Below are 26,777 nucleotides of genomic sequence, written 5' to 3'. Positions count from 1 at the left end.
TAGTTCCAGTAATTCTCTATTGGCGCCAACGAAATTTGTAGCATTGTCCGAATAAAGATGGTACACATGACCACGTCTTGATATGAAGCGTTTTAGCGCATTCAAAAAGGTTTGAGTCGTTAAGTCACCAACTAGTTCTAAATGAACGGCTTTAGTTGAAAAACAGACAAAGACGCAAATATATGCCTTCACAGTACGCTTACTGCGACCACGACATTCCTTGATGTAAATAGGCCCGGCATAATCTACGCCACTGATTGAAAATGGTCTGGTTGGTTCGACACGGGATTTGGGCAAATTACCCATAATAGGATACATAACGCTTGGTTTGACTTTAAAACATTGCAAACACTGGTGCAAAATCTTGCGTACCACACTGCGTGGAGAAATTATCCAAAAATTTTGACGTAACGCGGCTAAAGTTCCCTGAACACCAGCGTGCAGTTGCTCAATGTGCACGTGTTTGACTAATGCCTTAATCAAATGGTGATCGTTTGGTAGCACGATGGGATGTTTGACATCGTAAGTTAAGGATGAGTTTTGCAACCTACCTCCCGCGCGCATTAAATTATCATTCTTGTCGAGAAAAATATTTAAGCACAGTAAACGTGATTTCTTGTTAATCGGTTTGTTTTGTTTAAGGCAAGCTAATTCATCGTTGAATGCAACTTCTTGAATTAAACGCATGATGGCCTTCATGGAATCTTTTAATTCTTCACATGTTAAAGAACTAGAGATTTGCCTTTGGTTTGGCTTCCTACAATTGTTGATGAACCGTAATACCCATGACATTACGCGTTCAGTTTTTTTGTAATTTGAAAATTTTGTAAGAAGCGGTAGTTGTCTTTCGCGAGAATGAATATTGGTCAGAGTGACAGTTCGCCGTTCTGGAATTTCAATATCCGAAAGATTTACGTTAGATACGGGCCAAGTGTCGTTGTTTTCTGACAGCCAATCAGGACCGTTCCACCACAGTTTATTAGTTTTGAGTTGACCAGGTAAAGCACCTCGGCTTAGTACATCCGCAGGGTTACTTTCGCTTTTGACATGATACCAATCTTTCGCATCCGTTAGCGTTTGAATTTCGGAAACTCGATTTCCTACAAATGTTTGTAAGTTTGAAGATGTAGCGTTTATCCATGCCAGAACGACTGTGGAATCTGTCCAGAGAAATTGCTGATCAATTTTGACATTTATCGTTCGTAAAACTGTATTAAATAATCGCGACAACGTTAAGGCGGCACACAGCTCCAAGCGTGGTAACGTAACAGCGCGAAGAGGAGCCACACGAGATTTAGCGCAAATTAAGTGAACTTGATGATTGCCACTATGATCGGTTGTTCTTAGATAGACAGCAGCGCCATATGCGATTTGTGATGCGTCACCAAAACCATGTAGTTGCACCTGTACGGGGCTTGATTTTATTATGTTTCTGGGAATTTCGATTTCGTTTAAGTGAGCGAGTTCTTGCAAGATCTTAACCCATGCACAATAAATAGTTTCAGGTAATAGATCGTCCCATCCAATTTTCAAACTCCAGCACTGTTGAAGGATTATTTTTGCTTTTACTACTACTGGCGCCACAAGACCCAATGGATCGAATACCTGGGCAGTTTTAGACAGGATTTCGCGTTTTGTTAGTCTTTTCGGAATGTCGCACTGTTTTACCTGATAGCGTAACGAATCGTGATTAGGATTCCAAAAAAGCCCTAACGTTTTAGTGTAAGCATCCTTATCGAAACTGACGTTGAGATTAGGCTCGTGACTATCTGGAATTAATGCAGGATGATTGGCGGCCCATTTACGTAATAAGAAACCACCATGAGCTAAAATTTGAATTATTTGATCTCGTAAAGTGATTAGGTTTTCAAGTGAGTCTCCTCCCGTCAGAAGATCGTCTACGTAAAAATCCTGTTGAATTGCTTTAGCGGCTTCCGGGTACTGATTTACGTTTTGAAGAGCTAGTTCTTTAAGACATCTTGTTGCTAGAAAACTGGCCGGTTTTGTACCGTAGGTTAGAGTGGTTAATCTATACGTTTTTAGCGGATCTTCGGTGTTCTCGCGCCAAACAATTCGTTGATAGTCACTGTGATCGGGATGTATTTCTATCATACGGTACATTTTAGCTATGTCCCCGTTTACGACGTATTTAAAAGTTCTGAATCTCAACAAAATTGCAAAAAGCTCTGGCTGGATTGTAGGTCCTGCCATAAGATTGTCATTTAGACTTAATGCATCAGCTGAGCGAAATGACGCGTTAAAAACAACTCTTAACTTGGTCGATGTAGAATCCTTGAGTACCGCGTGATGGGGCAAATATGTACAGTTCGGTTTATTTAATTCGCAACCCGGAACTTCCTCCATGTGACCCAAAGAGATGTAATCCCGCATGAATTGCACATAATCTGATTTTAGTGTAGGCCTTTTGTTTAGGTTTCGTTCCAGATTGTTAAAAAACTTTACAGCACTATCGCGGTTTGACTTGAGAATTGGAGGATCATTTTTTAATGGCAGTTTAACAAGAAACTTTCCGTTTGTTTGTCTGCACGTATTTTGAATAAAATGTTGCTCGCACATAATCTCTTCATTTGAAAAGCATTTTTGTTCGGAAGGGTTGCTGCATTGTTCTAGTTCGAAGAATTTCTGCACCTGGTTCTCTAAAATGTCGGTTACCGACGTTAGAGAAAGCGAGCAGGTGCTTGAGCTATTGTTATTGTTCATATTTAGTGACCCACCCGCAATGAAACCTAAATGGGTATTTTGCAGCATTAGTTTGTTATGGTTCTTCAGTGTTATTTCCTTGCGGTCTTGACATAAAAGGTTCCAAAACAAATCAGCCCCGATAAGTAAGTCTACTGGTGCAGTTTCTAAGAATTTCGGATCGGCTAGCTGTAATTCCTTTGGAATATTTATTGCAGACATGTTTATGGTCACCAGGGGAAGATTTTCGGTTATTTTTTCCAGAACAAAACAACTTAAGTTCGCCGAAAACTTATTGTACTGAGACTTGATGTTTACCTGGACGGCCTGTTTGATGTTCGTCGAAATTTGACCAATTCCGCCAACGGTTATATTTACGGCTTTCTGCTGTAGACGTAATTTTTTGGAAAATGATGACGTAATATAACTGTTCATGGACCCTGCATCCAGGAGAGCTCTACATTTATGTGACTTATTATTACGATCTTCTATGAGAACGATCGCGGTTGATAACAAAATAATTGATGATTGGGACCTCATAGAATGAGCGTTTAAACTTTCTACCTGTGCTGGTGTTTCATTGGTTTGCGTGATTTGTCTTTCTTTGTGAAGCAGCGTATTGTGGCTTTGATTGCATTTACGGCATTTGAATTTGGACTGACAGTTGTTAACAAAATGATTGGTTCTTAGACAATTAAGACATAACTTCAGGTTTCGAGCTTGAGCGTTTCTTTCCTCTACATTTAATTTTGTAAATTCATTGCACTGAAAGATTGTATGATCGTCATTTTTACAAAATGTACAATGTAGTTTGTTTGTGGCAACATAAGATGTAGTGCTTCGTTTTTGTGACATATTGTTTTTTGCATTATTGTGATTCGGATTGACGTTCGATTTGGGGTGCAATAGATTTAAGGATTCCAACAACTGACATTTCTTTTCTAAAAATTCGATCGTTTGACCGTAAGTTGGAACCTCGTCGGTTAATGTAGCCTGCCATTCTCTTGCAAGATTGTCGTCTAATTTGTCCACAATTATTACGACTAGAAGAGCGTGCCAAGTATCAATTGGTACTTCTAGCTGTCTTAACGCGGCAACATTTGAATTCAACGTATCTAAAAAACACCTAAGTGACGAATGCGAGGCTTTAATTACTTGGGGTGCCTTTGTGATGGCTATTATGTGATCGTGAACGATCAGCCGTTTGTTGCAGAACCGTTTCTTTAAGATATCCCACGCTACATTATAATTTTCTGATGACACCGTTAATGACTCGACTGCTCGCAAAGCTTCACCAGATAAACATGATCGCAAATATTGGAAACGTTGACAGTTGTTTAGCATGTTGTTTTCGTCTTCAATAATGGATTTAAATGAATTTTGAAATGACAACCATTCCTTATAGCAACCAGTGAAAGATTTTAACTTTAAAGTTGGCAGATTCAATTTGATTGATTGATCACGATTAGAGCAATGTGAATTAGCGCTGGAACAACTACCGTTAGGATTCGCTGTGGCCGCAGTGTGCGGTGGAGGCGTCGTTTGTCTAATTTTTGTTTGAATTGATGATAATACATCGAGATACTTTAAATCAATTTCGTCGCGGTCCTGAGTCTGTGTCTCAATCGCCTCTGATGAAAGATCGAGTGATTCAATTTCAGTCTGTACCTCGTCATATTCTTTGAATATTTGTTCGATGAATGTTTTTCTAGTTTCTAGTGGAGACACATCATTATCATTTGATTGAAAATTAGACACAAAGTTCTGAATACGCGTAATTCTAGCTTTTAATGAGGTTCTTTTCCTTTTTAGAGCCTCTAATTTGGCAATTGATTCATCTAATAAGGATGTCTCGGGCATAATGATTGATTTGATTTACGTGGTCGAGATGAAAATTTGCGAAATTAGGAACAATAGAAAAAGTCGTACGTAGTAATGCAGTTTGGAAGGGAAATTGAAAGGATTGAGAGCCACTAACCTTTGTTGATGTCTTGAGTGATGATCGCTTCGCTGCTACCCAATTCGGTGACTATTCGTGCTGCCCTTTTGCCCTTGCTGAAGGTGACGAAATCGTTGCTGCCCTCTGGGTGTCGAAACTGTTTCTTGAATTGTTGTTGTATTACACTTGTTATTACACTAGACGACCGTCGTGTGATATGGATTTAATCATCCGGCTCGAAGGACCAAAATTATGAACGATTAATCACTGTTGGGTGGTGATATTAGCCGTTCAAATGATATAGTCGTCTTTGTATAACTACTTAAAAACTTTATTGTATGACAAAATGTTGATGTACAAGTGTTAAGTACCAAGGATAGTGGTAGACTCTTGTTTTTACCGCTATATCTCGACTTAAATAAGGGTGGGTGATTTCACCCCTCTCACAAAGAAAGTAGGCAGGACTACCTGCTACAGTACCTGTTTCTAACAATAACGTTCAAAATTACATTATTTTGTACACCTGTAATTTCCTGAAAAAATTAATAAATATTTTAAGATATGATTTGGTTTTGTCTGACGAAGAATTTTGTTTGTAAAATATTATTATGAATTCTTCCCACAACAGAGAAGCTTTAATGCAATATTTGTAGTCATGTGAGATGGGGAGAAACTGCAGAAAAATTCTAATGTTTAAAAAAAGTTGAAGTCAGCGGAAACCATCGTACGCGACAATTTTATACTTATTACATAAGAAGATGTTTAAAACAGAAACGCAAGAATTTTCATAGCTGTTATAAAAAAAATAATATGGTCATCTAAATTTTTATGAGCAAAGTTACATTTTGGTGGAGGAACCGGCTCGTTTAATCATTATGTATTTTATTTATTAAAACGGTTACTTCTAAAAAATGACTTCAAAGTTTGACTAATGCTTAATATGTTGCACTTAATTTAAAAAGTACTCGTATATCCACCTAATTTATTACAAAAATAAATAAATTCTACCACCTTGAGCTTTGAATCCCAATGTAACAAGCAAGATTAATTACAAGATTGTCACAAACATATAAAACAATGTATTTATTTTTATAATTACGAATGTAATTAAATCAATTTTTAATTAAATAAAGTAGAAAATTGCACGTCACTATTTAATGAACACTCATCTAATTACATGTTTTCCTTTTGACAGTTTTCTTTTTAATTGCACGTTGACATAACTCTAATTTTTAAATTTGTATAAGTAATGCTGCACCTATGTTTTTCGTGACAAGCCAAATTAAAATACTATACCAATCACCATAAACCCACCAATTTAACAACTTTCATCTAAAATTATCCACTATAATTTTAAAATAGCTTAAATTAAAAAAAATTCTCTCAACTTTTAGAACTCGATCAACTAACCATGTTTTACAATATTTAATCCTGTTACTTTGTAATTTTTTAATATCTGTTAACACAACAAAAATGTGTAGTCTCTAACTGTTTCTGTTGTCTCAAAAGCCTTAGATATTTTTTTAGTTTAGCGCTATCTCAAAAATCTAAACCCGCGTTTATGTTTCCCAACACACCCTTTGAATATTTAAGGAAAATCCATTACTCCAACTGCAGAAGAATTTTAATGGATGTTGAATGTAGAGGAATATGTAACTGTCTCATCAATTATTCTGCATAATTTATAGGACACGGCTCGGGTGTATCAGCTTATGTATCTACAAAGTGACTTAAATAAAATACATCTTGAAATGAAAAGAAATCAATCGAGTTTGCTTGTGAATATTGCTCGGTAATCAGTTAATGCAGCATTGTGAAGCAAGTCGAGCTTTAATGTTTTAGATTTAATTTTAACTCACGAAAACCATAAATAACATTTTATTAAAAACAACATTTTGTTTTCAAATTTCCTAAATTTGTTTTTTCAATATTCAGGAACGGTTTACTGAATTTAATCAAACAGCTTCCTACAACTCGTTTGGAATTTTGAATGGTTTATCAGTAATATTTAGCATATTTCAGAATTATCGTTTTAATTAACGAATTAATGAAAGAATTTACGTTTTTACTAAAATATTTGCTTAATAATAACATTTAATTTTTAATGAAAAGCAAGTACTGAAAATGTAAATATAATTAATAAAAGTAATAATATATAATTTATAATAATATAATTTAGAAATGCAATTTTATTTAAGAATTAAATCTATTTTAAAATCAAAATTAAACGGTAATAATTTAATTAAAGCAGTTAATACATATGCTGTTCCATTACTGACCTATTCTTTCGGTGTTATAAAATGGTCCAAAACTAATTTACAGAACATAAACATTAAAACTAGAGTTCTTTTTACCAAATTTAGTAAACACCATCCTAAATCTGCTATTGAAAGATTTAATTTACCACGCGAAAACGGTGGTAGGGGTTTTTCAAATCTAGAAATACTGCTAAAAAATCAAATTGCTTTACTAAAAAATTATTTCCTCAATAGAGCTCGTGATAACACCTTTTTCAATGCTTTGGTTTCAGTCGATAAAGGCTACACACCTTTAAATTTAAGTGATAATATAATTTCAGACATTGTTAAGCCAAATATACCTGACACAATAGCAAATATAAAACAGAAGTCTTTACATGGGAGATACTTTAAAGAACTGGAACAACCAGAAGTTAATATTCAGGCCTCTCATGCATGGCTTAAGAAATCAAATATTCACCCTGAGACGGAGGGTTTTATATTTGCAATACAAGATCGTGTTATAAATACAAGAAATTATAAAAAACACATATGCGGTTTACAATCGATCATTGATAAATGTAGGATTTGGGGAACTGAAGGGGAAACCATTGACCACATCATTTCTTCTTGCACCGTTTTGGCTCAAAGCGAATATAAAAAACGTCACGATATATTCGCTAAAATTATACACATGAATTTAGCTGTTAAATTCAATTTATTAAAGAATACACAACCACATTATAGTTATACACCAGAAAGTTGTTTGGAAAATGACAGTTACAAGTTATATTTTGATAGAACAATTTTAACTGACATTCATATTAAGCATAACAGACCAGACATTATAATTTTAAATAAACAACAAAAGCAAGCATATCTTTTAGATATAGCTGTTCCAAATTCACATAATATAACACAGACATATAACACAAAAATTAATAAATATTTAGAGCTCTCCGTTGCTATGAGAAATCTTTGGTGTTTAGAAAAAATTTCGATTTTACCACTAGTAATTTCAGCAACGGGAATAGTACCGCAATCTCTTTTTAAAAATTTAAAAATTCTGGATTTAGATAACAAATTGGTAGTTGAAATTCAAAAAGGTATATTATTATACTCATGTCACATCGTGAGGAAGTTCCTTAACATTGACACAGAACATAATACACAACAAAGTCAAAATGCGGAGGCGAGACGCCGGTAATTATGTTGATAAGCACTGCACTATTACTTGATAGTAATATCCGTAATAGTGTATGTACTCCGGCAAAATTGCCGTGCCGCCGGGTGGAGGTGGGATAGTGAAAAGTAATAAATAAAGAAGGAGCTTTGATTTCGTAAATATGTAAAAACGCCTATAATTATGTTAATAAGAAACAAAACTAATGATTAATGAAATTCTCTAGAAATGATAAAAATGTGTATTTTTACATACAGGTGTATCTAAAATGCATGTGTTAATGTTAACGCGTAGCAGAGCTTGTTAAATGAAAGGTTTTTTCTATTTGCATTTTGTACGGAAAAGCGTTACAAATTGGTTTAAAATTTGGTCGAAAATTTTCTGTAGTGATAGAAACGGAGCCTTGACAAAAAGTTACATTGTTATAAAAAAAAATCAAAATTAAAATTCTCATTGTTACAAAAAAATAGAGACTAATTAACCATAGAAAATGGCTCGTATGGTAAACATTGGGGGGCAAAAAATCTTGGAAAACTTTTGCAAATTTTGTAAAATGTTATAGAGAAAAGTTTCATAAATTGGCAAGTTCATCCACAGGTTAAAATTAACAAACATATTTCAGATACACCCGGTATATACAATTTTTTGTTGCTTTAATACTAATTATACTTGATTTTAGTGCTTAAAAATGAGAGCGAAAAAGAATTCAAATCACGATAAATAATTGTATTATACAAATTGCGTTATAATTATTTCTGCCGACGTGCTAAATTTGCCACGATTATATTCATATTTCAGTACTCGCCGTAAGTACCTCGATATTCCCTTCGTGACAACATAGTTTTTCATTAGATTTCCTTTATTCATTCATCTAATGGTTCTTGTCACGAAACAAGTAACGATAATTATGCTTATTTATGAATTCATTAAGTTGGAGTTATCAAGAAGCACAAAAATTGTTGTTAGGAAATGTATCACATGCTTTGTCCCTTGATTTATTTTTTGTACTTAAGCAAATTGCTAGTAATTTACCACAATCGAGATATTTTGTCCACCATTCGTTACAGGAAATTTCGGTAATCAACGCAGCTAATAGCAGCCAACAGGTTTTATCCTTGTGAACAGCATCGTGAACTATTTACAAAATCTGAAACTGCAATAAGTATTAGGTATATACTCGTACATAATATCAGTAATTAACACAATGTATGCAAAAAGAATTGGAGTATCTGTCTGTTATTTCTAAGTATATTTAACATCTTTCTATTTTTTTACATTATTTAGATAGTACAGAAGACATGTTGGCAGTTTTGGAAATTTTGTCTGTCTATTTATTTATCTTTTTACATCCATTTAACTAAAAATTTCATTCATAGATTTTCTTAAAATACAGTTTGTTGTTACAAAGGGACAATTTCTGATTGTGTTCTGCGCTGTGTTACGTCACGATATGACCTGTCCCCAGCATATTGCGGTGTAATGCGCTCACCTCGAGCGTAGGCGTTGGCGAATACTTTAATGCCCGTAGAAATACGAGTATAGATACATATCTATAAATTTGTAAACATGTTTATATCTACATACATCTATTTTATTTTTGTACCAACATTAAAAAATACCTACCTACTTACTTTTTAATCAATATTATGCACTTGGCAGTGCTTCATTATTACTTTCATCACCGTGTTCACTCATTTTATGGAAATAATTCTAAATGTCTACACTTCAACATGGTGACAGTTTTTGTCTTTTAGCTGGTTACTTAAGTTTTTGAAGATTTCTTATTTATTTTTTTCGGAGCAATTTTATTTTACATAGACGACAAGGTTGCAAAAAATATGCAACTTTATGCATTTTTTTTGTATTACAACACTCGGTGCGCTCGTGCGTTCTCATTTCCAAAAAAAAAAAGATTGCTTTACACACATGTTGCATTTATAACTATTTTAATTACAATAAATATTTTGTTTAACAAGTCCTTCGTAATATTTTACTATTTTTGATTGCCTTAAAGACTTCTATAATATTTGGTGTGTTACCCTGGACATTGTAGTTGAGTTTTTGTTCTGAATGTTGTCTTAAAAGGTTTAATCTGGCTGTCCTCAGGTTGCTCGTGCTAGTTCCAGCTTTCAAGTAAACATAGTTTCCAACTAAGTTACATTGTCTCAAAAAACAATAAGTCGTAAGATAAACCACACAAGCAATAATTAAGCAATTTAATTCCGAGGTTGGTGACATTCATCCTCTATATCGTAGCAAAGTCAAATGTTTACGTAGTATAATGAACGTGTTAGTTAATTAGAATTTCACTTGGAAGCTCATAGATATAGAGGCAGCCATTGCGGTGTAAAACAAGCAGGAAGTCCGCGGATTACCAAGTAGAATCCTTCGACTTCATAAACACGGCACTAGACAGAAGATATATTAAGCCAACAACCGCTTTTTGTTACCTGAAGAGCAAATATTAATTCTATTTTTAGTAAAAATTACAACAATAACAACCAGCAATTGTTTCAAGTATTTGCTCCGTTTTTAACACGGATGAAACCTGTGAAGGTATAAATATTCAAATGGAGAACATTTGAATAATGGTACAATATGTATATTGAATTGATATTTTATTCAAAATTATTTTTCAAGGACAAACGTTAAATAGATTTCTCTAAAATCTATGAAAATTAACATTCTTGTAGCTTAACGAGATTGTCTTGCAAAAAAGATAGATGTAGGGTTTGGAACTTGGCATGCGAGGTATTCTAGAGTTCTCCTAGAAGCGTATGGAGCAAGTTGCCGATACTAATTTGTACCGTGCCTTCAAATAAATTCGGAATTCGGCTGTGATTTTCTTATGAAGTTGGTGCAATTTTTAAAGGCACAGCGGTAACCTTGGACAGCACAGTACATATGTTAATCGTCTATTACCAACCGTTACTAGATAAAATATATAAATCATAGCCTACTCTAATTCCAAATTTATTTGAAGGCACGGTACCACACTATCAAAAGCGATATCACTAACACGCAATAACTCAGCAGAGTTTGACAATACCCCACCTTCTACCGAAGGCTCCTAGAGTAAGTACCCCAATCTCTTTAACTAACGAACATCTATTAGAACTGTCTTCTTGTTCTTAAGTCTTCAGGACAGTTTAACTGTGACATTTTTTTTGGGTAACAGCAGAAGCGTCAGTAGTCAAACTGCACTGGGGTTTGGAAGTCGTAATTGCTTCTCATAATTCTATTTCCTCGTTATTACTTGGTAGCAATACCCGTAATGACCAAATGAAGTCAATCTAAATGCTGATTAACTGTTGGGTCGGTGGGAATAAATAACGATTGCTTTAGAACAAGTGACACCTAAATACAAGGGTAGTTCAGCATTTGTTGTCAGGATAATCACCTAAAACAGTAATACACGGAAATAACGAAGTTAAAGTCTTTTGAAAAACCTAAGTTACTTTGGGCTAAATGCAACAAAAATTGAATGAAATTTTCCAGGAGATGGTGTCTTCGTTCCGTAGTTTGTGTTGATTCTGAATCAAAATAATGAACCATTCTACCTTTTTGATCTATTTTTTCAAGTGTAAAAACTGTGGACCAGTTATGAACCTCTCGATATGAAAGTGTAGATTCGCCCAATACTTTACCCATATTTTTATCAATTCCTTCCGGTGATAAATCCTTTACAAAACTACTTCATTACTTACTTCCCAGATCTGGATTTTATGCATTTCGCCAAATTAATTGACCTGCCTACCGATTTTTAAGCGGAAAGAGAAACACCGCCCAATTCCACGACAGTAATACAGTAATACATATTTAAACATTGTAAATTCTGTTAAATTAAGAAGAAAACAGATTTAAAAGTTGCTCAAGTCTAATCTGTTTACCGGTAAATAAAAGTCTAGGAAACCACATAAACTGAATTTCTTTTACGGTAATCATCGGTAATCGAGGACGTAAACTGTACGAAACAACTCAAATTAGTTACGGTAGTTGTTTTTATAAAACCTTGTTAGTAGAAATAAGTACATGACTGCTTTATCAATGTTGCTTAAAGGATTACGTCGAATAATGTGGAATTATTTCGAGATGAATAAAATGTTGGAATTGTTTCAATTGTTTTCAGAACTGAACGTGGGGACACTTTTACAAATATCGAAAAATAGTGTCGCACCAATTATATTAAATCATCAATAAATTAATATATTTATATTTTTGATTTCCTTAAAGATTTCTATCATACTTGGTCTGTTATACTAGAGCTAGATGTTGTAGCAAATATAGCAAATATAGTTCAATTATTTCGTCAAATTACATATTTAAAGGTTTAGCCTTTGAAACCTTAGGCCCTTGGAGCAAAGAAACCATCGATTTCATTAATGTCATTGGACACCGACTTATTGCGAATCAGGCGATTCAAAATCAAAGAAATTCCTTTTCGAGAGGATTTCCTTTCCCATTGAACGGGGAAACGCTCCAAGCATTCGGGGCACTTTTCCAGATTCCGCATTATTATAGAAAATTTTTGTACTGTAAAACAAAAATATTATGTACTTCATGCATTACCTAATAGACCAGTATAAGTATTTAATTGAGAATAATTACAATATATATTTTTTTTATTCTAATGTTTGAATTTTTCTGAGAAAAGAACTGTTAAGACGTCTTTATTTGGTTAAAAATATATATTTTCTTCTTTATCTATAATATTGTATCTACTTTTTTACATTAAATATGTCATCGTCTTCACAGTACAAGAATTCCCATGAAAAAAAAATCATCATATTTTTTACTGCGCCTTTATTTAAGAATTTCTCACCTTTTTAACATGATCGAGAGCAGCATGGTTCCTTTTATCACAGAAAACGCATTGAAATTTTTATTATTATTAATTTAGAAAGATAGGTAAGGATATTATTTTATAAGCCCATAATAATAATTTTTAGAATTTCTCATAATAATATGCTGTTTTATCTTTTTTATATAGCTTGTGTTCAGCGTTTTTACACTTAATATTCTTTATTATGACGGTTGTAAAATGAGGAAATGTTCAGAACATTTTTACCTTCTACCGACAAATAAAAATAAAATATTTTCTTAGAACCCTTTTAACAAGTTCAGAATTTTTATTACGTAAAATAATTGATCACTGACTATAATCAAAACTAACGGGTGTTCAAATGAAAAGTTCATCAAGTCGCCTATGACTTTTTGATGAAAGAAAATAAAGCGAAAAATCCATTCTTTGACAGGTGGCAGTTGTGTTTTGCTAGTTGTTCTCTAATATTCTGATAGGAACTTCTAGTGAAACAGTTGTACGTTTTTTTCTAATGATAAGTCTCAGTTGTTTAAAGAATAGTGTTTTTCAAAGTCGAGAACAAAAAATAATCTAGTGGCGTCAAATCAGTTGATCGCGGTAAATAGATGTGCTCTGTGTGGGAGCTAATCAAACGATCGTCATAAAATTCCCTAGGTAATTTGACGTCATCCGAACTGTACGAACTGTTGCTTCATCCTTCCGGAAATAACCATTATGTAACTAATCGGGATAAAGTTGATTGAGGAGTTCTTCCAAAATGTTTTGATACCGCACGGCTGTAACAGAATCTTCAAATAAAATGGGTTCCATTAAACGGCTTTGCGAAATGGCGACTCAGACTCGTAGTCCAATTTTTTGAGGGTGTAATGCCAATTCTGAAAAAAAATAAGAAAGAATAAAAAAAATCGACACACAAAGATCACATATTTTATAAATTTACTTATCTTTAGAGATGAAACCAAGCTTCATCACTAAAGAAGAATAAATCCAGAAAATTGGTGTACACTGTCTGATTGAACAAGTAACAATAAGTCGTTCAAGTCAAATTTATGGGAATACAACACCAGGTCTTTATTAACAATTTTCTGACATGTGCTGTCTGATAAATCTACTTGTCAAAATTTTCTTGAAGATGTATATTATAGAGATTGTTATTAATTGCTTTTCAACAGTGTCAAGGAGTGATTTTCTCTTAATGTTGTCGGTTTCATGGAATGGATTTGCCACGTAACCGGCTGTGTTTACCTTAATTTCAGCAACATCTAGGAATTGTTTTTATAAAATCCTCAAAGACAGGGTGGAGATTCATATATCCAAAACGCTCGGGCAAGTTCGGTAATAACCGACTAATTGTGAAATTTAATAAATCACTCGGTATTTTCTAATACTACTACAGCCTGATCAAAAAGGACTGTTTGAGTTGGCAGTACTGATTTTTACTTTTAAACGGTATAACTGGAGTGACTTCCGGTTGTTGACGACTTCACACTGACAGTTGACAGTTCAAGTTGTCTCTTTGTACCGTTGATTTTTATAGATACATAACCTACAATTTTGTCGCTGTTGATTTCACATCAAATATCTGTCAAAAGACGTATCCGGTTGCAATACTGCAAACAGCCGAATAACAAAATGCTCTTAATTGTATTGCCAACTCAAACAGTCCTTGATGACCTAAATTTTTACTTTTTTAGCATTTTTTTATTTCCTAATTCTCAATTCAATGTTTGACCAATTTTTATAAACTATTATTACATTATCAATTTATTCAAGTTTCTTTCATTTTATTGTATGCTGCAGTCATCATAGTCCTGTCAACTGTCAAAAATAATTTTAATAAACCGTCTCTTCACATCTTACATATTTACCCAGAGGTTTTTGTTTTTTCCTTTAATTGTCTACGCATCATAAACTTTGCATCTCATTATACACTCCAAATTTGCTCCTCACACATTCTCTTTACCCCCACTGTCATCTTACGAGTCTATCAAGATCTTATAAAACTTTTCTTCTTTTCCACTTAATAGTCCCTGTTCTAAACAAGTTAATATGTATACACTGTCCCTTGTATCACCATCCTATGAATTCTAACGAACCATCCGATGATATCTATTGCAACTCCTCATTATGATGCAAATTCTCAAAGATCTCTTGAGATTACAAAGTTCACTCTTTTTAAGAGCATCTGTACGAACAGAGCACTACCTTTTCATTTTTATTAACTTTACAAAAACCACGTTATTATAAAGGGGTGTCGTTTAAATTTTAATCATTACATTAATTAAATTTATTTTATATTTACTTATAAAACGTATTTCTTTGGCTATCCAACGAGGAAACGCAGCCAGCATTCGTGGTGCCCTACCCGAGACTACCCCACTGGAAGAGATTTATTTTTTATAGTTATATTTATGTATGTATATATTTATTAAAATCAAATCATGTTAAAATGATAAAATAATAATAAACAACAGATACGTAAGTATTGTATTGGAAAGTCAACAGGAAATATGAAAATGAAAAAGCATTTTACACTTAAGTGCCTTATATGTACTTAACAATCTTTATTCTTCTAGAGATAAATCCAATAGCTGTCTGTAGTATAGTATGTTTTTCAAATTAAAATTTGAAACGTCATAAATCCTTCAAGAGCGTCATTGTCAAACCATGGACATACGTCTTACGTCCACTGATTGTTTTTAGAATTTTTTTAAATCTATTTGATGATGAAATAGAACTCTATGAACTACCATTTCTCTCTCCGATACAACTAGATTTTTTTGTTACCAGCAGCGAACAAGTTCGGTGAACATTTCTTGCATTGTTGCAGATTCGACTGCGGTTCTGGAGTTGGCGTGGTGCGTTCAGAAGAAACAATCTTGCTTAACCAGTGGAATCACATCACCCTCTACAGACACAGGTGGGATGCATGGCTGCAACTGAACAGCGGCAAACATGTGCAGGGTCGCTCTAAGGGTCTATTCTCGCGAATCACATTCAGGGAGCCCCTGTTTATAGGAGGTGCAGGAAACACAACAGGCTTGTCTGAAAAGTTGCCGGTAGCAGTTGGCCTAAAGGGCTGCATCCGCCACTTGGAAGTTAATGACCATATCTACAAGTTCGCGCTTGAGCCACACGGGGAAGCCTCCAAGGGGTACGGCATCGGTAAGAGCTCCTCCTTTCAGAATTAATTTGAATCATTTTAAACGCCATCTTGTACGGATGACATCTAACGACATGAATTTCATAAAGGCCCCACATGCAGTAAACGTAAAGTGTGTTCACAGCATGGCGTAATTAAAACCTACAAAGTTAAGCCAAGCGGAAGTTGCTTCCAGTTCTTGCAAAAATTCGTCGCGTCCAATCCTGCACAGTCCACCTTTAATCTCGTTTTTATTTGTTTTAAACGGTGATCCTTTGGGATCGTTGAATAACGCCAATTTATGTCAGACATTGACCCATGAAAATTAGATTTAATTCTGCACGAGTAAATTTGCTAAAGCTCGGATAAATTAGAAGCTCCTCCCCGCAGTCACAGCGCCGGATTCATCCTAGATAGCCTGAAGATGTCGCTCTATTAGCTTTTATAAATTCTCCATTCAATTCACATATCCGCTAAACCTTTTTATCCAATCTAAATCGCTTCCCTTGAGTATCATCCGAAAGCCCCCTCGATATGCGCTTATAATTCCACGGAAAGTTTGGAAATCGGACAAATGCTGTACAAGCACCACTATAAACAGTCGAATTTTAACGCAGACGGAGTCAATTTTTTCAACTGGGAAAAAATTGCGACGAGAGGAAATTGATCGTAACACAGGACATGGCACTTGAGAGGGTCGCCCTTTCGGAACATGTCCCCAATAATTTGAATGGAAATTGCCAGAGTTTCTCCTGCGTGTGTATGAAGTATTTTCCATATTATCGACATAACATCATTATGCAGATTTATTCGTATAAAAGGTCTACACTTAATGCATATCTGAATATAAAAAAGCGCCAATACGACACTGCATTTTAAATGAAACTTACGAAGTTATGACACTTACCTTTATGACACCGACACGGCCTTTGATGTCAACGTTTTACGGCATCATTTTTCATATTTGCATTTATTAGGCCTTTATCGATTGCCGTTCGCGAGACACGGACGAGAAGTCTAATGGATAAATAATTGTTTTCCTCCTAGAATGGGCCGTATATTAAAGGGAATAAACCAAATCGGCCCTAATTCAGTTGCCACGTTGTTCTACATGAACGGCAAAAGCTTACACGCTGGGCCTCCACTTCCAATCTACGACGATTTATATGGCGATCAATTTAGGATAAGATGGTCAAGCCAGATTTACACCGTTACAGTTTCAAATATCTGCCCCCATTTTAAGCCTACCTCACGGCTTGAAATAAACTGCGTGTTTTATTATTCAACGATAATAAGGGTACCTTCTGATTGATTATCAAGAGTGTCTGCATCAATAAAGAAACATTTTTGTTCGTTCGTATACGATAGCTGCTTCAGAGAACAAAGCAGATCCACAGAACAACTTTACAGTTATTTATAGTCCTTAAAATAGGTGCAACATGTAGATTGAAGACAATTTGATTTTATGTTATCTTTTATTGTTCGCCTGAATGGCGTTATTAAATTCTTCATTTATCTTGCTCGCTTCTTTATCTTTACGTTTGTATTTGTTTATGTAACACTTCATGCATCATTTTTCACTCCCGTGCAGTTATATTCGTAGTTTTGTATTGCTAAAGCATAAAGTTTGTTTGAAAATCGAGCACTTGTCAACTTAATAGCATGGCGTGGATTTCTGGAAAACCGGGTAAAAGTGCAACCACCAAAACTAATCATTAATGGGTTTGTTTTGCGGCGACAAAGTCCTTCATGCATAAGTATTGTTTTAATGTTCAGATTTCGATTTTGTTTTAAATCTTGAATATATGAACAATTTTCTATTCTATTTGTCAGTCAAGGGCAATAAATAATAGAACCCCATATAAAATATGCAATTATTTGAAAACATACACGGTATTTCACGAATGACAATGAGCCCGAAAGAATTGAAAACGCAACCCACAATACAGTAAATGTCAGTTATGACAAATAAAATTTAAAATAGCCACGTTAACTTTGGAAATGTATTGTGAATTGCATTTTCAATTCCGCTGGGCTCATTATCACTCGTGAAATACCCTGTATTTTTATTTTTCACCTTTCGGAATATTTTAAAGTGAGCTAGAGAATTTAAAAAAAAAATACTCCCAGAAAATTTATTTCAGTAGCTGAAATAACTTCTTGAACTAGAGTCACTCGGAAATTTTTAGGATTTCAAACTTTGAAACGACTTAAACTCTTCAAATCTATCGCTACAATTTTGTCTGCGCTGTCCAGATTCACATTATATATTTCGGTTCTTTTACAGCGAATCTTTTATTGACTACCTTTAGTTTCGTCATAAATTAAAACTCCTTTTAGTTTCCGAAGAGAAGTTCAAAATTTATTACTTTATACTGAAGTTACAATATTTTCCTTGGTCTGGATTATCTGCAAATCTCACCTCGTCTAAGACTACTTCTTAATTTTTTGTTTGCATCAGCAATTTTTACTTTTCTTTAAGATAGTAGATGGTTCATAGTGTGTTATTTGCAGTTGACAATGGTAGATATTTACACTGACAAAGTATACCTATGTGAGAGTGTACGCTTCTACAGTCGTCCTTAGGGATAGGTCATTGTCTCCATTCGAAGAATATAAAACCTTATTTAAGTTGCATGTTACTATTCCTTCACTGCAGTTGTATTAGATATCCTACTAGACTATCAAATTACTTTTACACTACGAGAGATGCTACATACATCAAAACTTCAGTTCCCTGCACAAATAAAGTAAGTTCTAAATTTAAATTATGTAGATCATCATATCCTTTCTCCATCACAAGTTACGTCACTTAAAATGACTTTTATCTATAATATTCGACGATTTTCGCCATAGAACAACAAAGTTATAATAGCATATTATGTTAAAAGGAGCAAAAATTAAGTTTTAGGTGCTGAGGTTGGTAGTTTGGCTGTTGAACGAAGTGAGGCAGACAAATCAGCCAAAGCACATAAAACTATTTTTCATAACAAATTATTTAAGAAATGTTAAGAAACCAGGAATTATTTTAAAGTAGAAGATTGGGTAGACTAATAAATTAATGTAGCTTGTTTTGAGAAACGTTACTAAGACTCTAGTAGTCTAGAATAAGCAACGCTGTATAAAATCCGAATTTTTTTTCAATAATTATTCGTCTGTCAACCGTTTTAATTTGGATAGATTTTGTAAGTACGTTTGGCAATTATCTACAAGTTTCGTGACTAAATCTTATTTATTGCTTTCAACTGTCATAAATTCTCATTTTTCTCCTTTGTAAACTGCCTCCTAACTGCTCTAAAGCAAAAAATAGCAGATAACCAACCGTTGCCCTAGACAACACATTCAAAGTGACATTTCTTGAAAAATTTGTCAAAACTGTCAAATGCAAATGCGAAATCATTTTTAATAGATTTGGAAGCTTTGGGGACGTCGTTTCAAACAATAAAATTTTGTATGATTGATTTACACAGAACCTCGTTGCATAAATAACTATTGTTCACTTCAGCTTTCAATATGTTACATTCAGAAACGAATTTGTTAAAATTTGAGTTAGGAATTTCAAATGATTTATCTAGTTTACCTACTTTATCTGCCGCTCGTCAGCGGAGATAATAACTTTATCTGCCGCTCGTCAGATGCCATGGTATTATCAATCCAGCAGCATAGTGTCTTATTTTACTGACGTTTGGAGAAAAAATTACTTTTTTCTTTATAACACATCATTACATCATATTCGGACATAAAAAATACATCTCAGTATCATCAACTACTAACTATTAGGTACAGTGGCAAGCAAAAAAAAGTGAAACATCAAATTCAAAGTGAGGTTAGGACCATGTATTGGTTAGTTCACGCCAAACGACTTTGATGTTTCACTTTTTTTGCTCGCAATAGTACTATAGAGGAAGACGTGCAGTTTAACTATTTCTGTGCAGAGGTAGACGTTAAACAAATTTCTTAATTTTGAAACTTTTCAGAGACACCTGAAATGTATTTCATTACAAGTTATCAATTATGAATATGAGTAATAATAATTGCCTTATGATATAAAATAAATTTTAGCCGGCGACCATTAATGTCGACTATAAACTATAACGAAAAGTGTCATTTGTGTGTAATGAAATTGTTTTCCACTTTATCTACTTCCGAACAGTTGTTTCTTTAGTTCTGTGAAGTCCCATTCATCATCGTAAAAAAATTAGAGCTATCTCATGATATAAAACTTCATAAAAGGAAAAGTTGCTCGCCATAAATCAAAAACTATACAAAGTGTAAGACAATAATTTTAATAACGAAACAGGAGATTGCACATATTTAAAATAGATTTTCCACAAAATGCGACAGGGAACTCTTACGAAATTTTCCCGTGTCCATTCATTTGAATTTGTAACAGTTGGTATTACCACATATTTTTGATACATTATTTTACGTCAAGCAGATAATCAAATTGTGACTCACACCACGCAGTTTCATTTAAATTTATTGTAAACAAAATGAGTCTGTTGTTTCGCTAATGGGCAAAAACATTTCCAATGATTTTGTAACGATTTTAAATACAAAAATAGAAATGTTAATCATGTCACATTCTGTATCGAGTTGTTTTCTCCCAATAAGACACGACACGATATCAGTTCAATGACAATTGTTTGTTTATTTGATGGATGATATCTACACAGATTTGCATTGTCACTTCTTAAATATGAAGAGGTACTTTTAATTATTCTGTTTACTGATTCTGCCAGTTTCAAAGTTCGAGAGTCTAAACATCACGCCATTTTTATTGTCACTTACGTTCCTTAAATAAAATCATTCAAATTTCTTAAAGTCATTGTTCAGAATTATTAAAGAATTACATCACAATTAAGTAAAATCGAAAACTCCAATTTTGTTCTAATGAAACTCAACTACTCCTTATCGGACCCTTTTAAAATATTTTTTATCTTAAGTATTTTTAGATTCTAAATTTAGATCAACGGTTGTTAACCTAGGGGACCACAGTGTCCTCATAGGAGGTCTACAAATGCTTATGCAAATGTTATGAATATTTACAGTTAAAAGTAAATGAATGAAAGAGAAAATTAGAAAATTTGACCAACCTTAAATAAATATTTGATGCATTTTAGGGTTTTAAATGTTGATATAAATCTTGGTTCTCATTTAGGCACCCCTGGGTAATCACCCCGTTAGCCAATATGGTTAAGACGGCTCTGAACCTATGCCTAATTTATTTTAAAAGAAATATAATTTGAAAAAGACCGCATCGCAAAAAAAGTACATTAACAGTGATTTAGATAATTTTTGAATTTAAAATATGTATTTCACATTTAAATTTTTTAATTTGTAATGCATGAGTAACAGTATGGAACAAAATAATTGTCATCTAGTTAGCTTTGGAATTTTTGCACATATAAATTCTCCTGCACCGCTCTACTGTTTTTGAAGTACCTAGCTATACAAGGTCTCCCAGAACTGGCGGACCAAAATAATACGGTGAATTCATCATCTTCTGGGAATAATAGGAAAAATGTTCAAAAAAATCTATCTTAAATAGTGATTAGGAAAGAAGCAATTTAAACTGACCAATGCTGTTGTTGATGTTAAGTTACCTATTAATTAGTTTTCCTGCTTTATTTGTAACTATGGATACATTTCAAATGATGCATATGCATTGTTGGGTATCCGCATTGTTTATGCAATGACGGACGTTTTTAGGTTATAGTATTTTTCAGGTTATAGTATTTCTGCTACGATGTTCCCTATTGGGAAAACGAACTGCGTACTCCTGAGGAGCAACTGTGGCACTCTCATCACACTGTCCATATAAGACAAGCATATCAAAATATTCTGAAGCGGTAAACATTACGCGTTTTTAATGACTTGTCAGAATTGTCAGAAATAATTTATTATGACATATTATTACGAACATTTAGAATATATAACTCAAGAAGGAGAAATCATTAAAAATTTAAATAAAGGAGAATTTTATAAATATTTAGGTATTAATCAATCAAATCATATTCAACACTCAATTATAAAAGAAAATTTAGAAAAGCAATTTTATTTAAGAATTAAATCTATTTTAAAATCAAAATTAAACGGTAATAATTTAATTAAAGCAGTTAATACATATGCTGTTCCATTACTGACCTATTCTTTCGGTGTTATAAAATGGTCCAAAACTAATTTACAGAACATAAACATTAAAACTAGAGTTCTTTTTACCAAATTTAGTAAACACCATCCTAAATCTGCTATTGAAAGATTTAATTTACCACGCGAAAACGGTGGTAGGGGTTTTTCAAATCTAGAAATACTGCTAAAAAATCAAATTGCTTCACTAAAAAATTATTTCCTCAAGAGAGCTCGTGATAACACCTTTTTTAATGCTTTGGTTTCAGCCGATAAAGGCTACACACCTTTAAATTTAAGTGATAATATAATTTCAGACATTGTTAAGCCAAATATACCTGACACAATAGCAAATATAAAACAGAAGTCTTTACATGGGAGATACTTTAAAGAACTGGAACAACCAGAAGTTAATATTCAGGCCTCTCATGCATGGCTTAAAAAATCAAATATTCATCCTGAGACTGAGGGTTTTATATTTGCAATACAAGATCGTGTTATAAATACAAGAAATTATAAAAAACACATATGGGGTTTACAATCGATAATTGATAAATGTAGGATTTGCGGAACTGAAGGGGAAACAATTGAACACATCATTTCTTCTTGCACCGTTTTGGCTCAAAGCGAATATAAAAAACGTCACGATATATTCGCTAAAATTATACACATGAATTTAGCTGTTAAATTCAATTTATTAAAGAATACACAACCACATTATAGTTATACACCAGAAAGTTGTTTGGAAAATGACAGTTACAAGTTATATTTTGATAGAACAATTTTAACTGACATTCATATTAAGCATAACAGACCAGACATTATAATTTTAAATAAACAACAAAAGCAAGCATATCTTTTAGATATAGCTGTTCCAAATTCACACAATATAACACAGACATATAACACAAAAATTAATAAATATTTAGAGCTCTCCGTTGCTATGAGAAATCTTTGGTGTTTAGAAAACATTTCGATTTTACCACTTGTAATTTCAGCAACGGGAATAGTACCGCAATCTCTTTTTAAAAATTTAAAAATTCTGGATTTAGATAACACATTGGTAGTTGAAATTCAAAAAGGTATATTATTATACTCATGTCACATCGTGAGGAAGTTCCTTAACATTGACACAGAACATAATACACAACAAAGTCAAAATGCGGAGGCGAGACGCCGGTAATTATGTTGATAAGCACTGCACTATTACTTGATAGTAATATCCGTAATAGTGTATGTATTCCGGCAAAATTGCCGTGCCGCCGGGTGGAGGTGGGATACGAAAAATATTCAATTATAATGTCTTTGCAACAATCAAATTTGTTTCGATAGTTACCAATATAATTTTTTAAGGTAATTTTATATCTACCCGCGATTGGTCAATTTAAAACGTTCTTATTTTAAAATCCAATGAGGATGGATTTTTTTAAATATTTTTTCTATTATTGCCAGAAGATAATGATTTCACCGTGTTATTTTGGTCCGCCAGTTCTGGGAGACCCTGTATACAGGGTTATTCTAAATGATTGCAGTCGAAGTAGGCGTGAAAACTCAATGTAAAATTTATGGTTGCCGCTCCACATAAAAAAAACATCAAAATGATGTGAATAAGTGAGTACCCACGGGAGTTAAATTGGGTGCAAAACAACTCAATATTTCTGGATTCAATCGTTAATTTAACTAAAATAAATAAAAATCTCATCACCCCACTTTTCATCTAAAGAGTGACAGTGACAGCGACAAAACTGCCAGTTCACATGAAAGCGGCAAAAATGTAATAACATGGGCATGGCCTACTTCGACTACAATCATTTAGAATAACCCTGTAGTTCTGTCAATAAATGTTATCAATCGAATTGACAATCGTCACAATTTACTAAATTGAATTAACAAACGATGGTGACCATTTTCAACCCTTGCTGTGACTTGCTTTTGTTGACTTCCTTTTCAATTTCAATCTCAACTTTGAATTTATATCATCCTTTCGTAATAAATCACATTATTTGGAATTTTGATGTATATTTTGAGGTTAGGGTACTGCCTTCTTTTTTTTTGTAGAGCGGCACTTCTACTACATTACTAGAGGGTAATGCAAAGGTAACTAGATGAAAATCATTTTGTTCCACACTGTATAAAATAGATGCTATAACGTGTTTTTTTTTTTAATGTGTATAAGTGACCTGGTGTTTGCTTTGATTGCATCAAATAAAATGTCCTGTCAAGAGGCCTGTGTCATTAGTATTTTGGGTTGCGTTTTAGAAACTATTCTAACGTGACTAACCCTGTACATTATGTAAAAATATATTTTACTGTTTTTATATTCTCTATTGTTGAAAAAGAATAAAGTCATTTGTCATAATTATCAGGCGCCCAATTTGGCGCAGTCTGTGCAATAAACGTGCCCCCGGGCACCCTTTTTTTTTTTTTTTTTTTTTTTTTTTTTTTGTCATAATTATCAACTGAAAACTGTAGTAATCTCATTTTCCGTTTATTTGTTAGTTATCTTGTGTTCATGAAAAATAAAGCACCGACAAATATGACACCTGGCACGAAACGAATGGGAAACGTTGAAAATCTAGGCGAACGCTGCTCAAAAAACCGCTCCATTTAGTTATCAGCTTTCCTCCGGTTATCCCTCGAAATCTGCGTACCTCACAAAGTGCTTTCCGAGACTGATGATTTTTTAATTTATGATTTATGATGCGATTCGCACTTTTTCAAACTTATAAATATGTCTAATCGATATTCCAATAAACGACCAAACAGTCAACAACATTTATTTAACATCACCCTCCATCGGAAACCGTTCCGACGGTAAATTTTCATATTTTGTTGATTTTACTGTTGCAGAGGAGTGCACAGCGGACCGTTGTAGTCGAGTTCCGTGTCAACACGGGGGCAAATGTTTGACCAGCGAAGATTCAGCTGTTTGTTTATGTCCTCTGGGATTTTCGGGAGACTTGTGCGAGATTCGCGTCGACCTACAGGTCCCATCTTTCAACGGATCCAGTCATTTGAGGTACAGAGGATTGGGAGAAGAGGCGTTAACATGGTTAGATTTCGAGATTACGTTAAAACCAACAGCACCGAACGGTTTAATTTTATACAACGGCCATCGGGGAGATGGCTTCGGTGACTTTATGGCCCTCTATCTGCGGGACGGCTGCGTGGAATTTGCTTATGATCTAGGAACGGGGGCGGGGATCGTCACCAGTCAACACAGGATAAGTCTGGGGGAGTGGCACCGGGTACGTACAAAAAATCTGTCAAATCATCGATTATCAAAGTATTTGGCTCTCGTTACCGCCGCAGCCTCGCAAACCGAATCAACGGAATTGTTCTCCTGCTGATTTAGCTTTCTTATCTTATTTGTAACATTTTTACTACGCGGAGCAAACAATATCCGTATTGGTGGTTTGTCAGCTAATTGCTTGGCTGAATCCAAGAGAAATGTGGATAATACTGGTAGAAACGCATTACGATTCGATGAATTATTGATAACCATCGGATTTACCCAACTGTAATCGCTTTAAATTTATCAAGGAAAGCTGGCAAACTATGCGAGAGAGGCAGGAACCTTTACATTAAGCCCTCACCTACAACTCCGAAAATGTGTTAAATATTTCATTGTGGAAAAAAGTTTCGGTTACATTCTTGTGAAAGTTTAAACAGATACCAGCTAAATCCTACTTCTGTTCCAAACAAAAAATTAATTGTACTTGAAACCTATCACTGGAACTGAAATGAAACTTCACTGCAGTAGAGTTGATCTTCAAACTTGCTTTCCACAATTAATTGAATTAAAAAGATGATTTGCTGAAAACAATTTAAAAAAAAATCTCCAACTTCGAAACTGATTTTTTCCAAATAGAGCATTAGTGAGAAGTAACGGTTTGTTCCAGGTTAGAGTGTCTAGAACAGGCCGCTTGGCAATTCTCTCCGTCGATAACCAACTTCCCTCCGAAGTCCTATCCCCCGGCGCCTTCACTCAACTCTCGCTGCCCCTCAACCTCTACCTCGGCGGAGTGCCAAACTTTGGCATAGTTTCCCCCCAAGTCCGCGTGCGAACAGCCTTCGTCGGCTGCGTACAAATGGTAAGAATAAACGGCAGAACCGTCCCGATCTTGGCCGAAGCCCTCGGAGGCGCCAACGTCGACAACTGCCCCCACCCCTGCATCGCCAGACCATGCGGAGAAGACGGCGAATGCGTCCCCGAACTCGACTACTTCACTTGCAGGTAGTCCCCAATGTCGACGATCGCGTTCCCACCGTTATCGATGGCTGCTTTCAGATGCAAACCCGGTTACAGAGACCAACTGTGCGCAAGAGGACCTCCTTCTTTCCGCGCCACTGACAGCTACCTCCACTATAACGAACCCTTCACCCTGGAAGCCCTCGCTTCTGATCCATTAGATGTTAACGTTCGGTTTAAGGTGTCGTCAGAAACCGGATTATTGCTCTGGATGAATTCCGGTTATGGCGGATTCTTGTCGTTAGGGCTGGAGGAGGGGGCGTTGGTGCTCAGATTCACCGTGAGAGGGGAAGAAGTGGTCGTTGTGCACAATTCTACTACCGTCCATGACAATCTCTGGCACAGGGTCAAAGCAGTCAGGTAAAGACGGTTC

At 34.4% G+C, this 26,777-nt stretch overlaps 1 protein-coding gene across 1 annotated transcript in view; it reads left to right on the top strand.

Moving 5' to 3' along the window:
• The window catches only part of SP2353 (EGF like, fibronectin type III and laminin G domains protein pikachurin), a 123,074-nt gene that overhangs the window by 94,890 nt on the left and 1,407 nt on the right, over positions 1–26,777 (top strand). The window contains exons 5-8 of the mRNA XM_069038392.1: positions 15,712–16,046; positions 25,003–25,400; positions 26,055–26,389; positions 26,444–26,764. Of these exons, the coding sequence (XP_068894493.1) occupies positions 15,712–16,046; positions 25,003–25,400; positions 26,055–26,389; positions 26,444–26,764 (1,389 nt within the window). The remainder of the gene's footprint in view (positions 1–15,711; positions 16,047–25,002; positions 25,401–26,054; positions 26,390–26,443; positions 26,765–26,777) is intronic.

The sequence above is a fragment of the Tenebrio molitor genome, chromosome 2 (genome assembly GCF_963966145.1).
Source record: "Tenebrio molitor chromosome 2, icTenMoli1.1, whole genome shotgun sequence".
NCBI classification, from domain to species: Eukaryota; Metazoa; Arthropoda; class Insecta; order Coleoptera; family Tenebrionidae; genus Tenebrio; species Tenebrio molitor.
The sequence above is the reverse complement of the archived record's forward strand: the minus strand, read 5'-3'. Positions and strand labels throughout refer to the sequence as shown.